This window comes from Battus philenor, unplaced genomic scaffold (assembly GCF_028537555.1).
Source record: "Battus philenor isolate CCGP_79_NKW_IND1 unplaced genomic scaffold, ilBatPhil1.0.hap1 SCAF_30, whole genome shotgun sequence".
In the NCBI taxonomy this organism is placed as follows: Eukaryota; Metazoa; Arthropoda; class Insecta; order Lepidoptera; family Papilionidae; genus Battus; species Battus philenor.
The window spans coordinates 4,090,121-4,115,843 of record NW_027181694.1 but is presented as its reverse complement, the minus strand read 5'-3'; the positions used below and the strand labels follow the sequence as shown (position 1 = coordinate 4,115,843).

Below are 25,723 nucleotides of genomic sequence, written 5' to 3'. Positions count from 1 at the left end.
TGCGGAAACCAGCTCGCAGAGACAAAACAAGGCAATCCTTATAACAAGTATTTATAAACTTCATAATAACATTAATAAAACCTATATTATATAAATCAGTATTTTAACCCCAATCTCAGTGCCTTTAAAGAACAAATTAAAGTAGATTTTAATTCTTTAACCTTATTAAATAGTTTAAAGTTTAAATAATAATAATAATACAACTTGATTTTTTATATCATGCTGTATATACAAAGCAAGGAAAGCATTCTAGATTATTCTTAGGAAGGCTTTCGTTAGGCTCGGTACAACGATTTCAGTAGCACTTTAGGTTGTAGGTATCTAGGTCGATACTAGCAATGGAAAATCCACAATCTCTCCCTTAACAAAAATTTGGAGTTGAATGGGAATGTATTAGGGTGACCAAAAAGTAAGGTCCCTTCCTTAAGTTAAATTCACACAACTACATTTTTAACAAGTTTTTATTTCTAATGAACAATTTATTTACCTTCGTTATAAAGAACATGCCATGCCATGTATTATACAAAATTTTCAATACCTAAATGGTGTAAAAATCAATCGCTTTTTCTGTAAAATATGTCGAAAGAAACGACATTACTTTCCGATCCCCCTAATATATCTTCAAAATGCCCACCTTATCGTCGGCAGCATTCTTGCCACTGTTGAACTCGTTCACCGCCTGCATCATGCCGAAGAAGGAGATCCTGTAGTATACGTCACTGTAACAGACAAATTAAAATTTATTTATATGAACATACAATATTATATCCACTCGTGGATGCAATTACTACACAAGTAATTAAACAATTAATGTGAATTACACTTTTTTATCTTTTATAAACTTTTTTAATTAGCCACTTGCAATTTCAAAATTTTTTTACGTTTCTTTTTTCTTATTCTTTTCAAGATAGGAGTCGGAGAATACGACCACACCATGCAAACAATAGAACTATATTGAAATTTTGGTTCCATGTAAACGCAATATGCGTGGTACAGTGGGCGTTCAATGGATAAAATTATGAAGAAACGCATTCTTATCTCAGTTATGTAATTTCTATAAATATCTTTATCCTGAGAATACTGTAAACACAACACAAGTTCAACTTGTCGCTTTATTTTTTTTTTTCAATACTGAAAAATTCAAAAAAGTGGCCATAAACTATCGTAGAAGTTTATTTTTCCTTTAGATCCTCCAATATATTTAAGTTAATGTAAGTTACCTTAAGAGCTGCTTCCTCTGCTGCGCGCAGAGGGACCGTGGGCTAAGGCAATCGCATCGGTGCTTGTACCCCGACCAGGCGCTAACTGCAAATAACATCAAGTGTTAATTACATCACATTTTTTTTGATTGCCCCCGCTATTGGGGACCTCTCCTTCCACCCCCTATTTAATTGAGAACAGGGTTTTGTATTTCTTAATAATTTTTTCACTTGAATTTTTATTTTCGTTCTCGTCTTCCATAGTACACAATATCTGTTTTCCTCCTTCTACCATTCTACAATTCCATATTTCTTTCTCGATCATTCCATTCCTTTCGTACATCCTCAAACACTTCAGTTATCCATTTCTATTAAAATGTTTTATCCACCTATGTTTTGTCCCTGTCTATTGCGTATTTTGCAACTTTCTTAAAGAATTTGAGGACGTACTCTCTTTTATCCTTTTCATACATCATCATTACATCATAATTATAAAATACTATCAACTATATGTCTATCCCTAAATTGATTCTTTTCTTATTTTAATTTTAATCTAAACTCGCTGACTCGGTAAACTTCGTCAACGAATTAACCGATGTAAAAAAATCGTAGAAACTCATAACAATTTTTAATTTCAATGTTATATGTTATTTCTAAAATTAAGAAAACAAGTCAAACGCGAACATAATTCATTTCAAATTTGATTTGGCAATGTGGTCAGTGAAGGTGAAAGCTAATATAATGCAAGACGTCACTAAATCTGGTACGTGGGTCATCACCGAGCATCGTACTACTAGGATGGTGAATCCATACAACGCTGAAAAGTACTCAACTGACGCTATTGGACTTACCAGTCTTCTAGTTTCAGTTTCGGATTAAGCTAACCTATGCAATGAAAACTAACTTGTTTATTTAAACATACAGCAATAAAATTAAAAATGAAAATAATTAACTTCACACTAATCACCGGTTTCCCTGCTTGTAGAGAAAAAGTGATTATATCAGTAGCCTTACTGCAAATACAATATAATTGTATATAGTAATTTTACATCTCTTTACAATGGCTAGAAAACCAGTACCAGTACAGTCCAAGATCATAGGATTAACTGTGGCGCTTAACTCCCTTGTAGCTCTAATGAAAAATATATTTTGTCTGTTGTCCTTGATGATGCTATAACTGATATTGGTGTGACTTATAATTAGATGGTTTGATTTACACCAGTTATGTCTCTATAACTATAATAAATTTTCCATGGATGATCTTACCCTGAAACTGATGTAATCCATACATATGCCAGTTCTTATTTTAAGGCTTTTGAGGGTGTGTGAGGACTTACGCTCATGGGTGGTGGTACGCGCCGCCATGTCCCGCAGGCGTGAGGCTGTACTAGCGCGCTGCTGTGGCGCCAGGAATCGTGCAAGCCGTCGCCGTGCACGCTCCACCCATTCCTCGTCACTGGGGTCCGTTGCCAACATCTCCACCTGCAAAAACCACAACCGGTTACACATCATTTTTTATTTGTTACATCTTTCCTTTCTGATCTTCCAATGGGTGTCTATCTGGTTATATTTTCAATCAAATTGAGTTCTCCTTCTTTTTCTAATAACGTACACGAATTCCATGCACTATAAACGATCTGTCGATCTATAAATCGAGCAGTGGTAACCCAGCGGAAAGGACTGAGACCTTCGACCGCAGGTCGCAGGTTGGATTGCTACTATATTTGCAAACAAGTTTCCGGAGGGTTAGGCGCGAGCGCTAACCCGCCTGGTGTGGCGATAATGGTATATCCCCCCAAAGATATCTTTCGGATGAGGCCTATGACTTGAAAATGAGCGTTTATGGGCTGAAAAAACAATAAGATTTGTAATTTGAGCAATTTGTAGGTTAAAAATATCGTTTCTTTCTTTCTCTCACTTTTATCAAATTGGCTTATTATTTTTCATTTCTTTAAAGCTAGAAGCAAGATTTATAAGTAAAGAAAAAAAAATGATCTATTAGCGATTATAATATGAAAAATTTTTTCCTCCCATCTTATGTACACCAAAAAAACATTTTGCTTTTCAAATGGACTTACCTTGAACGTGATAGTAGAAGCAGCCTTGAAATTTTCTAATATCTTACAGAACCTTTCCACAGCGTGCCTGCAAATCAAAACAAAGTTTATTTCGCTTCACATCAATTAACACAACAATATTGACTTATTGCTTATGTTGTTTTATTAATAGTTTATTTTATGTTTATTTAATGTTACGTATATTTTACATAACAGATACAAACATTTAATTTGAGTAGTTTTAATTTAAATTCAATTAATAGATGTATAACATGTGTTTTTACTTTAAGTTTTTAACACTAAACTTCACTACAGTTAGAAATTTACAGGAAATCAATATCAGGTAAGTAGGGGGTCTACCCAACACGGAAAAACATGGCAAGGGGTCTACGACACAAAAAGTTTGGGGAACCCTGGTCTAGAGAGTCATACTAATTGTTCACTTTAGTTGTGTATTCTTTAGGTATACTTGTTTTTTTAGAGAAAATAATTTCTACCAGCACATGTTTCATGCAGTGATTTTTAAATTAAGAATATACAGGATGCTTGACTATAAGTTAATAAGATTTTATAGTTTTTCGATAGGGAACAAGCTATGCTTTAAAAAAACAAATTCAATATGCAACCATTCCGCTCCGTGAACCAAGTTCCAATGAAGTTGTAAAAGCCCCCAGGCTAACAGAATCAACTTCAATCGAATTTGTTGGAACAAAATATCTTTCAAACAATACTTAATAGTATTAACACTTTTTGTCATATATGGCCCAGATGAAAACAAAATAAACAATCGACATACATTATTATTCTTTCATTAAATGACATCATTGTCAATTTATTTTTAAAATGTGTTTTGAATTCAATTACAAAAACTTTTACTCTCATATTCAATCACCTGCATATACATAAAGTTTACATAAAGCAGACTAGCGGAATTTAATAGTAAGATTATGAAAAATTTTGAGTGATTTATATTGTTAGTGAATGTGATGATATACTTACTCCTTCTCGAAGGGTCGGTCGTGCTCCCTGCAGAGACAGACCTTCCTGACGATGTGGTCAGTGATCTCACTCTGCTGTGACAGTCGGTTCAGTTGCTCGTGGACGATGGCCGCACCTGCAACATGACCACCATTAGCTGATGCAATATATGGACCAGAGTTTTTTTTTTTACTTTTAAATTCCTCTTTCCATGGTCTATCTTTCTGGACAGAGACATATACCTTGCTATTTTCAACCTAATTTTTTCTTCTTCCACAATTTCTATCATTCACCACACATTTAACATACAGCATTCACCTACATTACATTCACGCATCGCCTCCCATTCCTCGCCACACTTCCTGTTACGGTTTTGTTTTGCCTAATTACGTCACCGACCACTCAACAATGCTCCGGCCCTTTTCCGCTTCGCAAGCCACTCTAAGTCCTCCATATACGAGATAACAAATTGCGTGCACTAAAGTCTGGTCCACAGCTGGGTCACAGATGCACGGAAGACTCCTATCGAGCTTAAACCTATACAGGTATTCTCGGATTAATGTGTAATTCAAAATCAAAACTGTAATATTTATTGTTCAAAACAATATTAGTTTTGAATACCAAACCAAAGCTATGTCATATTATAGTTACACCATAAAGAAAATTTGTATATGATAACAAAAAAAAATGTCTATGTTCTTCCTGGGCCCTTCTCATTTCACGAACACGATATGAAACCTCATATCGAGGCTTTTCTGGCATTATTTTTATGATCAAAACTAGTGGTCACTGTTAATCTTTAGTTGCTATGAGTAGAATGAAAAATAAATAGATAATAAATTGACGATTGATAAAAGTTCCTGTTAAATACACATATTTTATCTTAAAGTGGTTTAGGTAGGCTTTCAGAGGTCCAGGGAATACTCGACACGAATTACTATAGCGTGATAAAGAAATTTGGGGTTTACAATTCGTAATAGCGGCCCAAATCTACTGTCAATAGAGAAATACTAAAATGTCGGCTTGAGTTCACCTATCTTTATTTTAAGAAGCACCAAACATTTACAACATCATAGCATAAGTACATACCATCTTCGCCGAACCGCAGCCGTTGTAGGCGCGGTATGTCCCACTCAGAGACCCGACTGGTGGAGCCCGCGCGAAGGCGAAGCGCCCGCATTATCCCTGCCGCCGCGCTGGTGTTGCCACCTAATAAATACACATATTTAATTTAAAAAACGCCATTTCTTGAAAAATCTCATCTATAGGCGCTATTTTCTTAAGCTGTATGAAAATAGGATTTATTTGTATCATCATCATCATTTTAGGCTTTCATGTCATAATCTTATAATATTATTTAGTTATATATATATATTTATTAATATGCCAATAACTTTTGGCAGCAGAAAGTATTTCAAGATAGCTGATTATCATAATTATTTCAGCCGTAGAGCATCTACAGCAGGAGATAGGCCTCTCCCATAGATTTATAATATTAGAAATGAGGAAGCAGCAAAGAAGAATGAGATCTATCTTACAAGGGGTATGTGTCGATATGCGTCAGGATTGGTATGACGGTTGGTGACACCAGTTTTTCATTTCATTCAGGATAACATTCTATGCGCAGCTGCTGCTACAACCACGAAACTGCTGGCATCATCATCATCAATCACTGATCCCAAGTTGACGGATGTAAAGTTTGTTTTGTATCAATGGATGAATGAGAAAATTGTACAGAGTTATATAAATTCTTAATTAAGTCGATTTATTTAATGAGGGGGTCTACTCACGCAACGACTACCGACTTGTAGTCGCCGCTCGAGAACCTTTCGTTCTCAAAGACTGTCGGTTGTACGAACGATATATCCCATGAACTGCCACTTTAGAAATCAAATTCTTTACACTACGATCCTGGTTCTGCGGATTTCCTTATTCCATTACTCTGTGTGTGACCTTAAGCTTTACAGTAAGGTCCATCGTAATTTCCAAGTCACTGATCCTTATATCACCACTACAACTAATATGCAATAATTTAAATTAGTATTCTTTGGGTTTATGTATTCTTACCATGCGCGAGAGACCACACAAGGCCGCGTAGGAAGCAGTGCAGAGCACTCGCATTGTTCGCCAGGCACAGGCACAAGCGGCAGTGGCAGCCGAAAGATGCCCGATACGACCACTCTGAACGCACCGTCTCCACGCTCCTATGAGAACAAACACATGATTTTAATTTGTAAGACTATAGTTATTCACTGCCAACACCTGATTCTTCTTAACAATTGTTATCTATATTATTTCATACTTCTATTTGAAATTGGTAATGAAAACGCAGATGATATTGCAGTCTATGTCACTAAAGGGCAGAAACACCTATGGATTACTCCCTTGACAAGGGGACTACCCAATGCTCACTGCTTCGTGGCCTATGATTTAATAACAGTCAAAAGTAAGTACTTAAAGTAGCTTTTAGTTCTTCATTCCGGACACTCCATTGATGAAGTTTGAATATCTCATGAGAAAAGAGATTCGTCTCACACAGATGAAGTTTGTGGTGTAATCAAAGAACTTAAAGATGAACACATGCTAGTGGATTGTGAATGGAATAGTGTCTAAAGAGAGGCTCTGTTGGGAGGCCTTGGGATGTCTGTACTAAAGTTTTGTTTTCAAGCCCTATTACCAAAACCCTACACTGAAACCGCTTGGTTGATCTAAGACACGGTCATCCCTTCAGCGTACTTTGTAATTTCTGAGCAGTGAAGTTTACTTTTCTGTGAGGTTATATACATAGAATCATTAACAGTTATATCTTGTGCACCTCGTTAAGATGATTCATGAAGTGCGCTAATTTAATAGAAACTATATATTTAATTGAGCGAGCTGCCCTTTAACTGGCAACTAATGTGATCTGATCTTAGAGTCCAAAACAAGCTCAGACAGGTTGTATTATATAAAGGGCTCTATTTAATAATATTAAGTAGCTTATTTGATTTCTTGCTTTTGTAAATTTAAAATGAATTTGCTAATAATAAATACTAAAAGTTTTGTGATTAGTATTGTTAAAAAGTTATGTGATTAGTATTGTTGAAAAGTTAGTCACCTAATTGCAACGCCCACCATTGCAGATATTACAGGCTGAATGAGTTCCAATGTATCTTTTGGTACACAGGCAGATACAGATAAAATAACAAGTTATGTTTCTCTACTTGGGAAGAAAATTAACCCAAATTGGTGGCTATAAAACTTTCCATGAATGATATTGTCAAAACTGCCGACACAAACTAGATCAGGTTTGATTGGTAAATATAGTATTATCAATAAATTTGTAATGTATGTCCGTATATCTCATTAAATTGCGTATAACACTTAGACACCTGTTCACTAATTATCTCTGCACCTCCTTGGGTTGACTGGTAGAGAATACCTAAATGCATTACATCCACTATTACACAAATTGTAAGAAGGGTAAATAAATTAATCTGAAAGAATCTTGAGGAGGCTTTTGTCATGAATAATCAAATAATTGTACACAAAAATTATTGTTAACTTTACCCTAAATAGTTTGGACAGATTCAATATGTGTAAAATATAGTTTTTAACATCTACAAGATTTAATATTGAATACACAAGTATACTCACATCTCAGTACCGATGAGCGTGTACATGAGCGCGCTGATCTCGCACCACGAGTGGTACACGCCTAGCAGCCAGTCCTCCACCGGTTTGAACCTGTCCACTTCCACACCAGATCCGCCCTCGCGTTCCGCCTCTACACAATGAGGAAGGAAACTTTTAAATAACGTGTGTACATAAAAATCAATGTAAATTTAAGACCAATGTTCGTCTCCAACAATGTTAAGTAAAGAATAAAAATAAACTTGCTGTACCTGTAGGCTCCATTAAATGTCTCACTCATTCATAGGTCAATATATACTATTTTATAACAGACTACTAAAGGACTAATATTAAAAAGGACTAATATTTAGCCACTTCCGCACATGCAGTAGTAGTCGTGCAACAAAGCGCACCGCTCGCCAGCCCGCTGATAAATGCGTATGCGGCAAACAATGCGAATCACACAACTGCCACCGCCAAATCACTCAACACGTGTTTCACCCCTCCACGGGGCATCTTCAGGAGTTATGTTACACCGATTAGTACCAAACACAGAGTGATCACTCTGCACATAACTGCAACATCCATACCCTAGTGTCAATAGTGTTTATCTTACTATTATGTCATAAATAAATATTAATAGGTAGCTTTGGTTGCCTTTTCACTAAAAGGAGCAATAGTCTATAAAAGATTGAGAACCTATCATCTACTCTTTTATTAAACTAGAATATATTATCAACGAAGACTGGAATTTGAAGAATCAAACTTAATCAAAAAATAAATTGTTACCGCAGACATAGTGCAGCAACGCAGCTTCCTCCTCAGGAGAGACCGGTGCCTCTTCACAAATGAACATGTCACTACCTGGCAACCTGTAAATTGGAACAACATTTTCTTACTAAAGGAGTTTTTTTGTACCAGGCTTTTGCTGCTGCCCAAGTGACATTTGCAGAAAGTGCAGATTTAAATCAACAAAAGTACAGAAATCAGATTCAAACTTTCATTGTCAACTTTTTTTAACACTTTTATTTTGACTCTACTCTGCTTCGCAAAGTGTTATAGTCGTGGATGTGAACTTGTGAAAGTGTGAAAGTTTAACATATATATGGATCTTATTGCTGACTCAACCAGTAGATACCCGAAGCCAATCTAAGGATAATTAATTACTCACATATCTGGCTGTGAATCAAGCGCGGCCTCATCATCCTCGAGAGGAAGCTCGTCCCTAACACTATCTTCTGCAGAGGCCAGCAGCTGAAAACAAACATTACTACATTTTAGGGTCCTTATTACTTGCATTTCACATATTTTAAACTTCAGGAATTCCTACTTCCTTGTACAACCGAAACCGCTGTACCGCGCCTTAAGACACCTCAGCTAGGTCGGGGCCGCGACTGTCGACAGCGGACTAAGAGCACGAAGCGGCCAATACTTCTCTTTGTCTCACGGCGTATACCAAATGCAATGTACAGCGGTTCCGGTAGCTTAAAAATTTATGCAAAAGTGTAGCATATACCGACCTGCAAGATGTCCTCATGGCGTATGAGAAACTGATCGGGCTCCGGCGGAGCTGGGCCCGCGCCCAACAGCGGCAGTAAAAACTGTCCCAGCGCCGGTGCCTCCGCCTGTAAGTTACAACAGCCACTGACAAATATCTGTTACAACATACAATATCGACAACAATTACATTGGCTTTATGAATGTCCTAATAAATATATCTATATAAACAAAATTGAATAATCAAAAGTATTTCCAAGTGCAAATATTAAAATATGGCTCTACCAATTTCGTTTTTTTTTTCATCATCTTTCAATCATAAGACTTCTTCCCTGCCAAGACCTCCTAAGACCAATAGCAAACTGACTGCATCCAGCTTCTTCGATCCGCTTTGTGGGTGGATGCCCTAAGTTGCGCTTGCTCCAGCGGGCATGCATTTTGAGGCTTGCCCAATGGCATTTAACCCTTCTAGTGGCAGGGCGATATATCGACTCCTGCTATACTGGCGAAAAGTGCCAGAGCCGATATATCATCCCGCGCCTCGTAGCGCTTTACTATTTGCATTGCGGAAGAACTCTTTTCCAAAGTACATTTCTTGGAGACAACCGACTTTGGAGGCACCGAAATCTAACATAAACACCGATGGTTGCCGCTCCGGTGACATACAAGTTGCGATGTCATTTGCTACGGCTTTGTGTCCTTATGGAACCTTTTCGTGATATAATTCATAATAATTTTTCCATATAAAATTATGATGAAGAGACGTTTTGTAAAAAAGAACTCAACTTTCACTATTTTTTTAAAAAATTATGTCTTGTTTTTATATAATTTTTAATGATCTCTTCATCTTTTTCGCCCGGCACTAAAATTAATGAACATGCCAATACCTATATTAAGGTGCGCCAAAGATTTGTTATTATTTAAATCTGACACCCGAAGAAAAACGACAAACGGTTTCTTGGCACCGATTGCACTGGATTTTGCTGGTTACAATTGTAATCCATGGTTTCAGCAAAATGGAGTCACTTTTCACACATCTAACAAGTCCTTGCCGGTGGTCAAAGAAATGTTTCTGGAAAATGTGATTTTCAGACAAGGCGACATCCTATGCCCATCAAGGCCAATCGACTTCTTTTATGGGTTATTTAAAGAGTGGTGTTTGCATGCATAAACCAGATACTCCTACCATACATAAACGCATACATAAACCAGATACTGCTACCTCAATTGAAAGGAAAAATTCGCGAAGATATGTCGTCTCACGGTCTCTTTGTCAAGGAGTATTTGAAAGTTTCCACACTTGCTTAGAAAAGTGTTTCCCAACCTTTTATGGTCCATGCTCCACCTAAGCCTTTCTAAAAATCTTACGCCCTCCTATGTAACGCACATCATTGCAATATTAAAGCGATAGGATTAAACTAGTGTCGAGTTCATTTTCAGATTGCCCCACTATGGGGCGTGCATCCCATGTTGAAATACTGATGTAGGTCATACATTTATTAAAACATATAACACATTCCTTTGAATTAACTTTACTGTAAACATATATATACACATATACACTTATATATACATATATATACACATACATATCTTATTTTAAGTACTATAAGTGATAGAACTACACTTCGTATACATCAAAGCCAATACTGTGCCTTATATTAATTACCTCAGGTAGTTCTGTGAAAATAAAAAATGCTTATTATAACAATCTGATTGAACAGTGGGTGGTGGTTGCAGACTTATTATAACAATCTGATTGAACAGTGGGTGGTGGTTGCAGACTTATTATAACAATCTGATTGAACAGTGGGTGGTGGTTGCAGACTTATTATAACAATCTGATTGAACAGTGGGTGGTGGTTGCAGACTTATTATAACAATCTGATTGAACAGTGGGTGGTGGTTGCAGACTTATTATAACAATCTGATTGAACAGTGGGTGGTGGTTGCAGACTTATTATAACAATCTGATTGAACAGTGGGTGGTGGTTGCAGACTTATTATAACAATCTGATTGAACAGTGGGTGGTGGTTGCAGACTTATTATAACAATCTGGTTGAACAGTGGGTGGTGGTTGCAGACTTATTATAACAATCTGATTGAACAGTGGGTGGTGGTTGCAGACTTATTATAACAATCTGATTGAACAGTGGGTGGTGGTTGCAGACTTATTATAACAATCTGCATGAACAGTGGGTGGTGGTTGCAGACTTATTATAACAATCTGATTGAACAGTGGGTGGTGGTTGCAGACTTATTATAACAATCTGGTTGAACAGTGGGTGGTGGTTGCAGACTTATTATAACAATCTGATTGAACAGTGGGTGGTGGTTGCAGACTTATTATAACAATCTGGTTGAACAGTGGGTGGTGGTTGCAGACTTATTATAACAATCTGATTGAACAGTGGGTGGTGGTTGCAGACTTATTATAACAATCTGATTGAACAGTGGGTGGTGGTTGCAGACTTATTATAACAATCTGATTGAACAGTGGGTGGTGGTTGCAGACTTATTATAACAATCTGATTGAACAGTGGGTGGTGGTTGCAGACTTATTATAACAATCTGATTGAACAGTGGGTGGTGGTTGCAGACTTATTATAACAATCTGATTGAACAGTGGGTGGTGGTTGCAGACTTATTATAACAATCTGATTGAACAGTGGGTGGTGGTTGCAGACTTATTATAACAATCTGCATGAACAGTGGGTGGTGGTTGCAGACTTATTATAACAATCTGATTGAACAGTGGGTGGTGGTTGCAGACTTATTATAACAATCTGGTTGAACAGTGGGTGGTGGTTGCAGACTTATTATAACAATCTGATTGAACAGTGGGTGGTGGTTGCAGACTTATTATAACAATCTGATTGAACAGTGGGTGGTGGTTGCAGACTTATTATAACAATCTGATTGAACAGTGGGTGGTGGTTGCAGACTTATTATAACAATCTGCATGAACAGTGGGTGGTGGTTGCAGACTTATTATAACAATCTGATTGAACAGTGGGTGGTGGTTGCAGACTTATTATAACAATCTGGTTGAACAGTGGGTGGTGGTTGCAGACTTATTATAACAATCTGATTGAACAGTGGGTGGTGGTTGCAGACTTATTATAACAATCTGATTGAACAGTGGGTGGTGGTTGCAGACTTATTATAACAATCTGATTGAACAGTGGGTGGTGGTTGCAGACTTATTATAACAATCTGATTGAACAGTGGGTGGTGGTTGCAGACTTATTATAACAATCTGATTGAACAGTGGGTGGTGGTTGCAGACTTATTATAACAATCTGATTGAACAGTGGGTGGTGGTTGCAGACTTATTATAACAATCTGCATGAACAGTGGGTGGTGGTTGCAGACTTATTATAACAATCTGATTGAACAGTGGGTGGTGGTGACAGACTTATTATAACAATCTGGTTGAACAGTGGGTGGTGGTTGCAGACTTATTATAACAATCTGATTGAACAGTGGGTGGTGGTGGCCGACTTATTATAACAATCTGATTGAACAGTGGTAAGGCAGACTTACGGGTTCCTTGTGGTAGTCGTTACAGTCCATATCGGCTATGCCTCTCGCCTCCTTGCCCGATGAGGTGTCAGACAGCCCAGCTGCAAATATGGACATGATTAAATAGTTTAATTTGCATCAAGTTTCATATTAATGTATAGCTCATTTGCTGTCAATTAATGTATGGTACACCCTATATCAAAATCAAAGGTCGTAGAGAATATAAATAACAAAATTGTACAGACTCTTCGGAATTTGTACTGCCAGTAAAGAAAGATAAAAAACGTTTATTTAACATTTGAACTTTTCACAGAACTCTTATTGATCGTCATCTTAAATATCTAATAGATTCAAGAGTTACTTTGCGGAAGTCCATCCTAAGTAAGAAAAGGACTATTATATAGCAACTTCCGCTATGTAGCAGTAGTCGTGCAATAAAGTGCACCGCCTGCCATGGCTGGTGGATTTAATATTTGGTAAAGAAAATTTTATGCATTTAGATTTTTTAGAATTAAAAGGCAAGTTGTTAACCGTAAACCATTTGAATACGCGCGGAAGAGCTTTGTTCACATCGTAAAAATGATCAGCGTCTACCAGCTTGTGGTCACCAGAATTGTTGCATGAACCATAAGTCTGGTTTCTCTCGCCAGAATCAGAACTTGGACTATATGTAAACTGCTGTTACGTTGGCTTCTTGCTTCACCGTTGCCACATCCGTCGTGGGTATTCTCTTGGCAACAACTTGGTTTTTCTGAGTCATCAAATGTCTTACAACTCCCAATAAATGTGTCCTATGTCACCAAGAGCTTGGACCAACATATAGAGCAGTATTTTACGGACTATACATAGTTCTAAACTTCCTGCTGGTTCCTGTAGACAACCAATAGCTATGTTTCTAGCATATTCCTAAAATACGACAAATAATGTGATGATTAGATCTAACTGTGGAAAATTGCATTGCGGCAGAGTTCCATCCATGAATTAATAGTTTTCAAATCAGTCAAATACAGTTGCTGAGCATATTAAAATATTATCTGCCGACATTGATTGGTGAAGTCAGTTTAATTCTTCCTTATCCACAGCAGATAAGTTTTCATAGACATCATTATAATCCTGAGGTCGTGTCTCCCGTGGAAACCGGGAGTTTAGGTAGACTTTTTAAGGAAATAAAAGTTATAGAGGAAGCCTTTCATACAAGATGCAAATGGTTAGAGAAACAATTCGATAAGTCACAGGAGATCAAGTTGCGTATATTAATATACTTACAGGCATCATCCAACTCCGTCCATTGGTCCTCAGAGTCCGAGTCGGCACCGACATCGGACGCATCGGAGGGCGGAGCCCTGCGACTCCGCCACGCAGCACGACGAGCCAACGCACTTCGCCTGCGCGTCGCCTGGACATAATGAATGATTCATATATTATTATTAACCATCATTAAGATAAGTAAGGCATGTTTGTGTGTTGCCGGTGATGTATTATGGTTATGAGTTCGTTTACGATGGGCCTCACAGGAAGGCTCCAAGTCACCCAGAAAGCAAAGGCGATGATCGGAGATGGAATCCACACAAGAACCAAGGTCACCGACGTAGTTAGTAGAATCGCTCATCTGAAGCAGCTGTGAGCTGGGCACATCGCTCGCGCAGCCGGCGGCAGTTGGTGCCGAAAGGTTTTCAAGTGGCGAATGCGTGCTGGTAGAAACGGCGTGGTTAGACGCTCCAATAGTTATAAAGAGGGCATAGATTGCATTGATATTTCTAATAGACATATATGAGAAACGTCAGTTAATCTTAAAAGATATGACGGTGATGTGTTTCAGACTATACTCACCACTTTTTTCCAAAACTTTAAACGCGCAACATTAATAGACTGTACTGTTTCCTTGATAACAAATATACCTGGAGATCACCCAGTACCACCTTTCGGTAGCATCCTAGCAACCGGTCATTGTGAAGAATCGACTTGATTGATTACAGGGAGTGGCTTGTCCGGAAGATGATAAATAAAAAAGGTTTTGTTTACCTCCTTGCCCTTGGTGATAGGTCGACGACGCTGAGGGTTCCTCGGTCTGCCGGTCCGACGGCGCCCCGACCACGACGAGGATGAGGATCCACTACCTGAACTTCGGTGACCCATCTATAACAATACCAAAATACATTGAAAAGACTGAGCACTAGTGTATACATTCACGAGCTGACTGGACAGATGTTAGCCCGTCTTAGCTATAAAGGATCTTGGAAAAATTGAAAAATGAAAGAATTCTGGAACTCATTTGGCAAAGTCCAAATCTGAAAAGGCATTTGCAGATTCTTCGATTTTTGAGCTGACAGGACCTAACGTAAGACCGCTTCGGCTCGGGCCGCTACATACTACTATTTAACTGGACTAGGAGGCCGTCGAGCTCTTAGAACGTTCCATAGAGCGGCTCAAGGTCCCCGCGAGGGGATTTCGAACTGCGCTGTATCTTCGTCGATGATACCAGTTTAGCATTCCGACACAGAGGCGCCTGAAAGGGTCGAATCTCGGTTTGGCCGTTACTTTTGCCTAGATCAGAGTTCCCCAAACTTTTTTGTGTCGTACTTACCTGATATTGATTTCCTGTAAATTTCTAACTGTAGTGAAGTTTAGTGTTAAAAACACATGTTAATTTATACATTTATTAATTGAATTTAAATTAAAACTACTCAAAATAAAATTTTCTATCTGTTATGTAAAATATACGTAACATTAAATAAACATAAAATAAACTATAAATAAAATAACGTAAAATATAAACTTCATAGGTACTTTTATTAATAATGTAAATGTTTTGATATTATAAGATAGTATGATGTAAGTAAATAGATAATATCAGTGTATGTGTTGAGATCTACTATTGTGGATCCCCATTTTCATTTCATGGACCCCCAATTTTTTTTCGCTGAAGTAGACCCCTTGCAGGTTGTCATAGACCCCTAGGGGTCGGTGTAGACCACTTTGGGAATCACTGGCCTAGATTATAATATACTAACCCTTCGAAGTTAGCGATAAGATAAGTGGCGGGAGAAATTACAGCAACACTTGTATCTAGTATGATCAGGGGGTTGCTGTCTCCTGTGATATTTGATCACACCTCGCTTCGAACAAGACAGGTTGGTTATGGAATGGCAAGTTATAAGATAGAATCTAATTAAACTTTTCCTGTAATGACATCCTTTAATTTAAAACCATAAACTTCCAAACTCGCCATGATCAAAGAAGAACACACAACAAACTCAGACAGATCTTTTTAAGAACTTTCACAATATACTTATTAGTGTCTCTTTTCAACATTCAAAAAAGTTTTTCACTTTGTAACATGGTTTTTAGGTATTGTAAACTAAATTTCTGGTATATATTTTAATACAATAAACAGCAAAAACCAAAAATAGGAAAGATATCACTTGTTTATATTTATTTCTAATGCATCAACATTGCTGATCCTAATTTCTACCTATTGGGCTCTTTTGGCTTTCTTCTACAACCAACATGTATAAGTAAATGTGTAATTGGCACACACAATGTTATGTGTAAAAGAAAAATAATGATTTAGTATGTTTGGGATTCTGAACAAATGACTTGCTATAATAATAAAAAACATTACATTCACAAATACAAGATACACATGTTAAAATTCATATATAACAAAGAAATGCATTCAACTTGAATATTTGACTAGTGCCTTGTCATTCCACTTCAGTACAAATGTTTCAGTTTAACAACAGGTGTTTTTTTTTTGCTTATTTTTATTCTTTTCACTATTAAACATTGGCCAGATTGTTTTTGGCTTTTACAGCTTTATCTAACATGTACCGCTAAAATAACAATCAGATAAAAACCTAATATGATTATTATTATTTGTAAACAAAGATAAAATGATATAAAAGATAAAATGCCTATCTTACTCATACAATATATACTAATGACATTACATACCATACTAGATATACCTCACTCATTTTGCATGGCCCACACTGCCTTTTGTCATTTCAAACATGCAAAAAAATACACTGGCTAAGTTTTACATCTATAAGATCTGTACTTCAATAATATAAAATTTTATTAATAAACACCTATTCAATCCAAGAGGAGTTGTAGTGTTTATTAAGAATATAATGACAAACACTTTCATGACTCTCTTACAGGTGGAATTTTGTGAAATTTGTTCTTAGCTGAACTTTAATAAAAATTTGTACCAAGTTTCAAGACCCTATTATGCCTTATGGTTTCCGAGATATCATGATAAATCAGTACATAGATAAAAATTGTAATATATACAGAATATTAATTACCCATACAAGATATACACAAAAACAATTTCTATTGTAAATTAAGATGGTTGTATAAATAAGGTTCTGAAATCACTAAACCAAACAAGGAGTCTGGAATCCACCTTTAAGTAGGCACTTGATCCCAAAATTAGTTACCATTGAGAGAGAGTGCTGAGCCAAAGAAATATGTGAACATTTCTTAAATTCAGCTACTCATATAGTGGTATGTGCAACAATCATTATATAGAGTTGCTACAAAGCCATGACACTAGCCATTAGGGTAACTAAAAAATCTTACAACATATGGCAAAGGCTGCAATATAATAGCTAACATAAAGTATTATATTGTACGGTTATTTCTAGGAGCTTAACTGGTTACTATAAGAGTACACAGAGATGGGAATAGATGAAACATATTTTGATACTTGCACTATCTATTAGTATTTTGATGATCTTAAAATGTCATAGAATAGATTCATTAAAAATTATTTTCTTTGAAAAGCTATTGAGAGTGATAATCACTAGAGTTCTCTCAGTTGCGATCCACCAAATGACATTTGCATTTTTTAACAAACTATGCAATCACAGATTTTATATATAATGATGATAGACAATATAGTGGGTAATTGATATTCTTTATGTGCCATCTGTATGACATGAAAGACTTAACTTTGTTCAAGTTATAAATTTTGCCATATGGATCTCTCATACAAATGGCAGCTACAATTTTCAACTTTTTCTACTGATTTATATGAAGAATTTCTTAGCGACACAAAACTACTCTCTCAAACACTCATTATTGATTTATCAGCCAATTGTCTGATGAACAAGAAAAAGCCTAATGGTCACCTGTGAGCTGAAGTGACTTGAATAATTCATTAAAGAGAAAGATAAAATCCATTTATTCAACATTGGAAGTCTTGACAGAGCTCTTATTGATTGTGGCCTTTTTTAAGTCTTTTTTTATTTTTGACTTTACTCTGCTTTGCCCAGCCAAATAAACAGGAAGAAATTCCATAACATACATTTTTTAGTAGTTTAATACAGATTTACACACATATACTTTATTAGATTCAATCTAAATATAATCAAAATAATCAAAAGATATCATTGCCAAGGATTATTGTCATGTAAATATTTATTTATTGAATAATAGGACTTCTTCATAAATTTATTTTTCATAGGCACTTTGATTTTTGTATATATTAATTGACAAATCTAATAAAATTAAAAAAAAAACTTGTTAAAGCCTCTATTACTGTTTCTTTTTTAAGGGTTGGATTAATAATGCTTGGGAATGGATTGCTCCGCTACTTTGTTAACAATTTTAAAGTGACCACCACTACCAAAAATATGAATTTGATGTTGGCCCTTCTTAGATCCGGGTGCTGAAATATTGCACATTTAAGGACCATAAAAATGACATCATTTGTTTCTAGTTTGTTTCAAATTGGGATTTTCTGGACATCTACTCATTATTCCCTGTTAACGATACTCATCAGATACCATAATGAATAGTCAAATATTCTGTTATGTTCAGAATTGTTAATCTTTAAAGCTTACAATCAAAGTACTTAAACCAGAGTTAATACCATTAGTTTAAGAGTTTTTAAACTATTGCATTTAGATTTCCTGAAAGTGATAAATGTTGACATCATTTTCCATAAATGTTTTTAAATATTGCAATTGCAGTTCTTTTATAAGTAATTACATCAACTATGGTACCCTCTAAGAATAATATAGCAATGTTAATGGAGAACTCAAAGCTGGTTCAACAGATGCAAATGGTTGCCGCCAAAAGTGAAAAATTGGCAACAATCTCACTGTATTAAAGTACTTCAAAATGTAAACAGTAAAATTAAGACCTATCTTAATTATTTCCAAGCATAATATCATACTAAGATAAGTAGTATAATATGGTTTAGCAAAGTAATAAACACAAAATTAACAGTTAAAAGATTTCAAAGAATATTTAAATTTTATTTATCATTTCAATTTTAACTTAGTTATTAGATATTGAATGAGGTGTGACGTTACTCATGACAATTTTTATTATGTTAAAGATATGAATTATTTTGTTTTATGCCCGCATTTTCAACACAAAATTTTTATGTATGGCTTTCATTAAAGTGAACTATCTACATCTCTGCATCAAAGTGCATGCCTATGTACACTTTAGTTTTTATTTGAAAACTTAAATTAAGCTATGGGCTATTTGCTTCTCAACTTTTTGGTGCTCCCTACCCACCCATAGTTTCTTATCCAATTAATATTTAAAATAAGTAAGTTTAATGAATAAATTAATAAAATTAATATGTAGTTAGTTAGTACATATATATATATATATATATATATATATGTATGTATGTATGTGTGTATACATATATATATATGTGTGTATATATATACACATGCATACAGTAACATAAAAATAAAGAAATCATTTAGTCTAGACTTCAGTTGAAATTTTAATAGAAAACATTACTGTATGGTAAACAGGAGAACTGCCACAAGTTTTTAATATACTAATTTATCAAGAGTTAACATTTACATTTAATTTTAAAGCAATGGAAATTTGAATCTAATAACTAAAAATTGAATGACTTTCAATGTTATAAAAAAAATTATCTGTTTGAGCCCTAATAACAGTTACATTTCTTTAAAACAATAGACTTTACGAAGAAATTCGTCAAATCTATTATTTTAACAAAGGAATTACAGTTGTTTTAAACTAAATTGATTTTGTGGTTAAAATATCAAATGTAATGCGGTACAACAAAGTAAACGAATTAACCGACTAATTTATGAATTAAAAAAATACGTTTTGTTTTATATGATATAACATAGACAATACTAACAGCGATTTCAAAGAGCGAAGGGAAGTCTTGCTGCGGTTCTCCGTCGGCCAGACCGGCCAGGAGCCCGAGCTCTGCACTCAGATCGGCCAATTCCGCACCGATTCTGTCCGCTCGATCAGCATCACCTAATTCATCTTTAAGAATGTCCCCAATCTCGTCGGAGACAGCTGCCACTGCCGAGTACACCTCATCCGATGGCACACCTTCCTTCACCAACTCTCTACCACCGTTTATCTCCGAATCCTCCGACGTCCCGGACCCACTGCGCCCTGAACTTTTCTCCATGGAAAACATCATTTACAAACCAAATCGCGCACCGGATCCGACAAACGAGTCATCTAAATACACGATGGGTGGTGTCCGATCACAAGAAAACAGGCGACACGTTATTGGAAAAACGGAAAATCATTTTTTCCTCGACAGCGATGGATCGCGAACTTTTTGACAATACCAATATGGCGACGATATTTTTAGGTATTTGTGACCAGCCGCGAATGGACAGGATAATATGTCTAAGTTGCGTATGGCAACAAATAATTTAAGCTAAATATTTTCCCAGCGAATCATCATCAATGACATATAAATGATTTTACACAAAGACCAAGTATATTCGACATTGTAACCAAACATACTTCTAAAATTGTGTTCGTTAAAACCTTAAAATATAACATATTAAAAACTAACTCGCACTTTATACACCCGTTTAGTTTTCTTGAATTCTATTAATTAAATTATGTAGTAATAATAAAACTTAATTTGCATATTTGTTGGATATTTTATTGACTACATTTTATTGATGAAAAAAACTTTAATTTATAGAAGTAGTGCAAGTAGCATAGCATTTAAAATAGAGTTTTATTTTAAATATATATACAGCATTTAAAAACGGCCTAGAATACTTAATTAATACCTAATACCCTAACAAATATAGGAATGGTTATGATATTTATTTTCATAACTAACAATAACTACGAAAGTATAAATGTGAAAGCATCAATAAGAGATAAGTGAAATGTCAGTGTGACAATGACATTTAGGATCGTACTGCTTTTGCACTTAAGCGTCTCTCTGCACAATTTGATTACAAATTTCACTTGAAAATATATAATGCAGGTGAATTGCCGCAATCCGAAGCTGTTCGAGCGCGTCGCAACCGCACTGAATTAAAAAAGCAGATAGTTTAATTCAAATAGCTCGCGTGATTACTATTTTAAAACAGTGTGAAGACATTTGAACCTATATATTTTTATAATATCGTATACTGCTTTGCATGTTTCACGTGTTTGAGTTAGAAGAGGTTATGTCAGTCCAAAATAAAGTGCTTTACGCGTTCCGAGGATGGATGGACCTTTAGCCTTTACGGATTTGGGTACTGCAGGACGATCGTACATAGAAAGGCCATCCTTCTTGAGTCACAGCGGTGAGAGCGATCATTTAGACGGTGATTAACCGAATTATTTACCAATCTAATCCTGTGATAGAACATGCAGTATTAATCTCATTATTATCAACAAGTTAAACATTCAAATAAAAAAAAATAATTACAATTTTCCTATTTCTTATTTGTTTACATCAAGCACCGTGTAGGACGTTCATGTATAAGGTAGACAGACGATCTTGTTAAAGTCGTCAGAAGACACTGAATGTAGACTACTTTCTACTGGTCATGTTTAAAATCCATGGTGGAAACCTATGTCTAGCAGTGCAAATGTTATGGTAGAAATAATCAAAATTCATGGTTAAAGAAACATCTACTGCCTGCATCTAGCATTTTCTGATGACTTAAACTTAGGATGTCTGTACTGTGCTGTGCTTGCATGTACATGATCTCCAATCTAGAATCTGAATTTCTGCCATGAACTGACATTTCTACTTGCCAGTTCACTAAGTGGGCTGTCTGTTACTTTCATTTGTCTATATTAACTCACTATTAACCTTTGCATTCGAGACCGTTTTTGTCTGAAGCTACCAGCCACTCAAAGCATTTTGCGGTGCTTTTTGGTGAATTTGTTACCTCTAACTTAAAATTATATTAGTTACAACTCCAATATATGCCCACATTTCTTGAACGGTCACACTGTGCCAAGTTTTCTCATATGGTAAAGATATGTCTTCAACTTCATTTGCATTGTTGATAATATAATGCATTTATCAAAAATTGTTGAATTAGATAAGTTCTGGCTGGCTCTACTTTGCAGATCAGAATTCTGTACTGACGGCAGTTTACTCACAAACTGACTACACCACTATTATAATAATAAAAAAAATGTGTGTAAATGCCAAAAAAATAAAACTCATTTCACTCTTCATATAGCCGCCATTTGATTTTAACAGATCCTGAGTTCCGTATCGATTTATAATCGATACTGGAACGAATATTTGCTGTTTCTCGCGAACTTGACTCAAAGATCACTTCATTGGCACCTATTATGATGTTCGCGCGGCTAACGGCAGCACTATAATCACCTATGGTACTTCAAATTTAAATTCGAAAGACAAGGATTATTTTAAACAAAGTATTGTGGCTATAGTTGCCAGCAATACGAAACGTTCTTAAATGAACGCTACAGAAACAATTCACACAGTTTTTTTATTACATTAACATAAAAAAGCGTTAAATTTACTATATCTTAAATTACGAAGTAATAAAAATTATACAATTAGAATATCAAAGTTATATGTGAAAGTAGATTTAATATAGTTTCATGGTTAAAAATAAATTATTATAGGAATATTTCTATACGTTCTACGGTAGGAGACTCTGTACTCAACGTTTTCGTCCTCGGCGAAGATTCTACCAACGATTTGTTAACAAATTGCTTCCATAGCTTATCTGTTAAAGATTTAACAAGCTTGTTTGTAAGAACGTGTAAAGCATAATTTATATTCTTCACTTTTAATTCTTTTTCTGAATCTAAATGAGGTAACTTATTTTTTCTTTTTATTAGTTTATCAAGTGTCCTTCGATAAGTTTTAGCTGTGCTTCTTTTTGTTACTAATCTTTGTTTAAACTCATAATTTTTAGTTGAGTTATACACACTTATTATACTTCCAAATGTATAATTCTTAACATGATTATAGTTTTTAGGCTGCAGGTATATAGAGATTAAACCAAGTTGATCCTTTATTAAAGGTTCTGAAAAGTATTTAAACATTTATTATAACGAGTAGTTCCAAAATGCAAATATTAATTAACCAATTATTAGTTACTTTCTATAATTGAATAGAAATGATGACGGTAATTCGCTGGAAGCGGGCAGCGTAAGATCGTCATCGTGATGATTTTTGGGAGACCTATCTTTTACAGTTTGCCGTTATGATGGTGATAACTCTATTATAGTCGTTTATCCAATAATACAACTTGATTGTAAAAGTGTGGTTCTTCACTAGATGACATTATACGATTCATTGCGACGTAATAAAAAAATTCAGCAATTACAACATTTTCCGAGGAGATCAAGGTGAAAGAAAATACACAATTATTACCTGAAAAGATTTTTAAAAAGTATCCATGTGCAGCGTTTTTTATATTACTTTGCAATTGATAAAATACGATTGAAAGAACAGTACGATAAATTAGTTTGCAGAAGATTTTGTTGTTTACAAACTAATTGTTAAACTTACTGAAATAATAAATCATGTGGAATGGAAATCACATGTTAATCTACCATAGTTAAAAAAAGGAAATAAATGCTGTCATTCCAGAAAAAACATGAATTACATATAGTATGCTTCCAAATAACTTTATTCATAAAGGTAATAAATAAAAAAAAACTCCTTTACTCACGAACATAAACCAATATCGATAGCAATGTATGAAAGTGAATAATGCATTTGTAATGTTTTCTTGTAATGTGCATGTCATTTAATTATACTCGAGTATATGAACAAAGTGTTTATATTATTTTATGAAGGCTATAAAATGTAAAAATCCATTAAAGCTCGTCATGAAAATGATAATTGGAATTTTTCCTGCTTTATCTCTGTTCTTAATTAATACAAATTTATTTATGATGATAATATATTGTTAATTATGACCGTCCTGATGATTTTAATCATATATAGTAATTAATTATTATAAATTAAATTTAAAAATTCAAAACGTTACTGCTGCTTTTTGAAATGTTATATATTTATTAACGCGTATTCCACTAATTTCCGTGGTTTTTACGGAGTTATATTAAATTGTAATCTAATTACCACGTTATATTGCACGTATAATTAGCACGTTATATTTTTAAACCATGACGAAATGAAACGTAACAAAATTGATAGCTTATCAATTAGTTTAATGTAAATATAGTGTAGTAGTATAATATACATTGAAATTGTTTTAGAAAATAATATGGAAGTTTTTAAACTACTATTATTATTTAAAATTTTAATATATCTAGTTTTACGGGCAATACTGTTATGGGGATTCTTGGAAATTATTGACATTGACCGAAATATGACAGCTAAGAATATTGTTAACCGAACTTTTATTTCAAAGTTTTGTTTTGCATTGTATATTTTCTTTGAATCTCCTTATAATATAACAAAAAATAAAATATTATTACAGTTCCTGCATCAGCGTCTGCTATTATTTGCTATGATAGACTTCGATTTTTATTAACTCACGGTGAGTACACTAACATATGTTTTTTTCGCAATTGTAATATTTTCTTAGATAATAAATAAGCTATAGACATACTTTCGCCAGCTTTTCTTCTAAAAAATTCTCAATAATGGTGATTTTTAACATGTGTAAGATGGTATTAATTGGCGAAATAAGCTAATATAATATTTATCGGGAATTCAAATTCACTGTAACTACTCATCCTACATTTATATTACGCGATAATTGCCACACTATGATCAATTTCATATAGAGAATTCAATTTAAATTTTTTAAACAATTTCAAGCACTAATAACTAATTGCCGTTTAAGAAGTTAACCAATTAACAAGTAACCATAGATTTAAATAACAACAATCAATACCGTATTACCTCCTAAACTAAGATATACAAACACATTAGGAAGACAGGGCTCCCCCATACAATTTAATATATTGACTTGATTGAATAATTCATGATTACAAAGGAAACTCATTTGTAATTAGGAATGGATATTCTGTTAATCATTTCTTACAGTCATACTACACAGTGTTGTGAAGAACTGACTCTATGAATAAGGATAAGTTTGTTATTCCTTTCCTTATGCTTCACAAAATTAATAAATCTTTTATGGGTAATTGTGTATAGTATTATAAAACACTCCCATGTTATGTATCTGAATTATTATGTGATAAATTTAAGAAGTTTATTAAACAGAAACTTGCAATATAGCCCATTAGTGTCAATATTTATGTAAACAATAATAAAGTGTGGGAATGAATTTCTTTAACTACTGTATTAGGGTTATTGTATAATGACACAATTACATTCATAGCTTTAAAATAAACTCTTGAAGTAATAAGCTGCTTCCAACCAGTTATATTTGAAAGTTATGAGGGTGGCCTGTGAATATTGTATATCTTAAATGATAATGATTATAGGGGATTTCTATCCTCAAAGCAAATTGAGTGTAATTTTGCATGGTTGCAAAAACCAACCCTTTACGACAAGACAAAAATGCATGGAGATTAATCTGATTCTACTTTCTATTACATTTTGTTCCGGCATTCTTCTAATATAAATAAATGTTTAAATTAAATTATATATTTAT

The 25,723-nt window shown here is 34.7% G+C and overlaps 1 protein-coding gene across 7 annotated transcripts in view; it reads right to left on the bottom strand.

Annotated features, from left to right (window-relative positions):
- Positions 1–20,468, bottom strand: part of LOC137927471 (uncharacterized) — a 53,393-nt gene extending 32,925 nt beyond the window's left edge. For all 7 annotated transcript variants that reach the window (XM_068771284.1, XM_068771285.1, XM_068771286.1 and 4 more), the window contains exons 1-15: positions 20,017–20,468; positions 14,892–15,005; positions 14,136–14,265; positions 12,891–12,970; positions 9,367–9,471; positions 9,018–9,100; positions 8,636–8,718; positions 7,871–8,000; positions 6,302–6,438; positions 5,324–5,443; positions 4,256–4,370; positions 3,278–3,344; positions 2,537–2,681; positions 1,221–1,305; positions 635–719 (exon numbers count right to left, since the gene is read on the bottom strand). In XM_068771284.1, the coding sequence (XP_068627385.1) occupies positions 635–719; positions 1,221–1,305; positions 2,537–2,681; positions 3,278–3,344; positions 4,256–4,370; positions 5,324–5,443; positions 6,302–6,438; positions 7,871–8,000; positions 8,636–8,718; positions 9,018–9,100; positions 9,367–9,471; positions 12,891–12,970; positions 14,136–14,265; positions 14,892–15,005; positions 20,017–20,313 (1,776 nt within the window). In that variant the 5' untranslated portion in view covers positions 20,314–20,468. The remainder of the gene's footprint in view (positions 1–634; positions 720–1,220; positions 1,306–2,536; positions 2,682–3,277; positions 3,345–4,255; positions 4,371–5,323; positions 5,444–6,301; positions 6,439–7,870; positions 8,001–8,635; positions 8,719–9,017; positions 9,101–9,366; positions 9,472–12,890; positions 12,971–14,135; positions 14,266–14,891; positions 15,006–20,016) is intronic.
- Between the last annotated feature and the right edge of the window lie 5,255 nt (positions 20,469–25,723).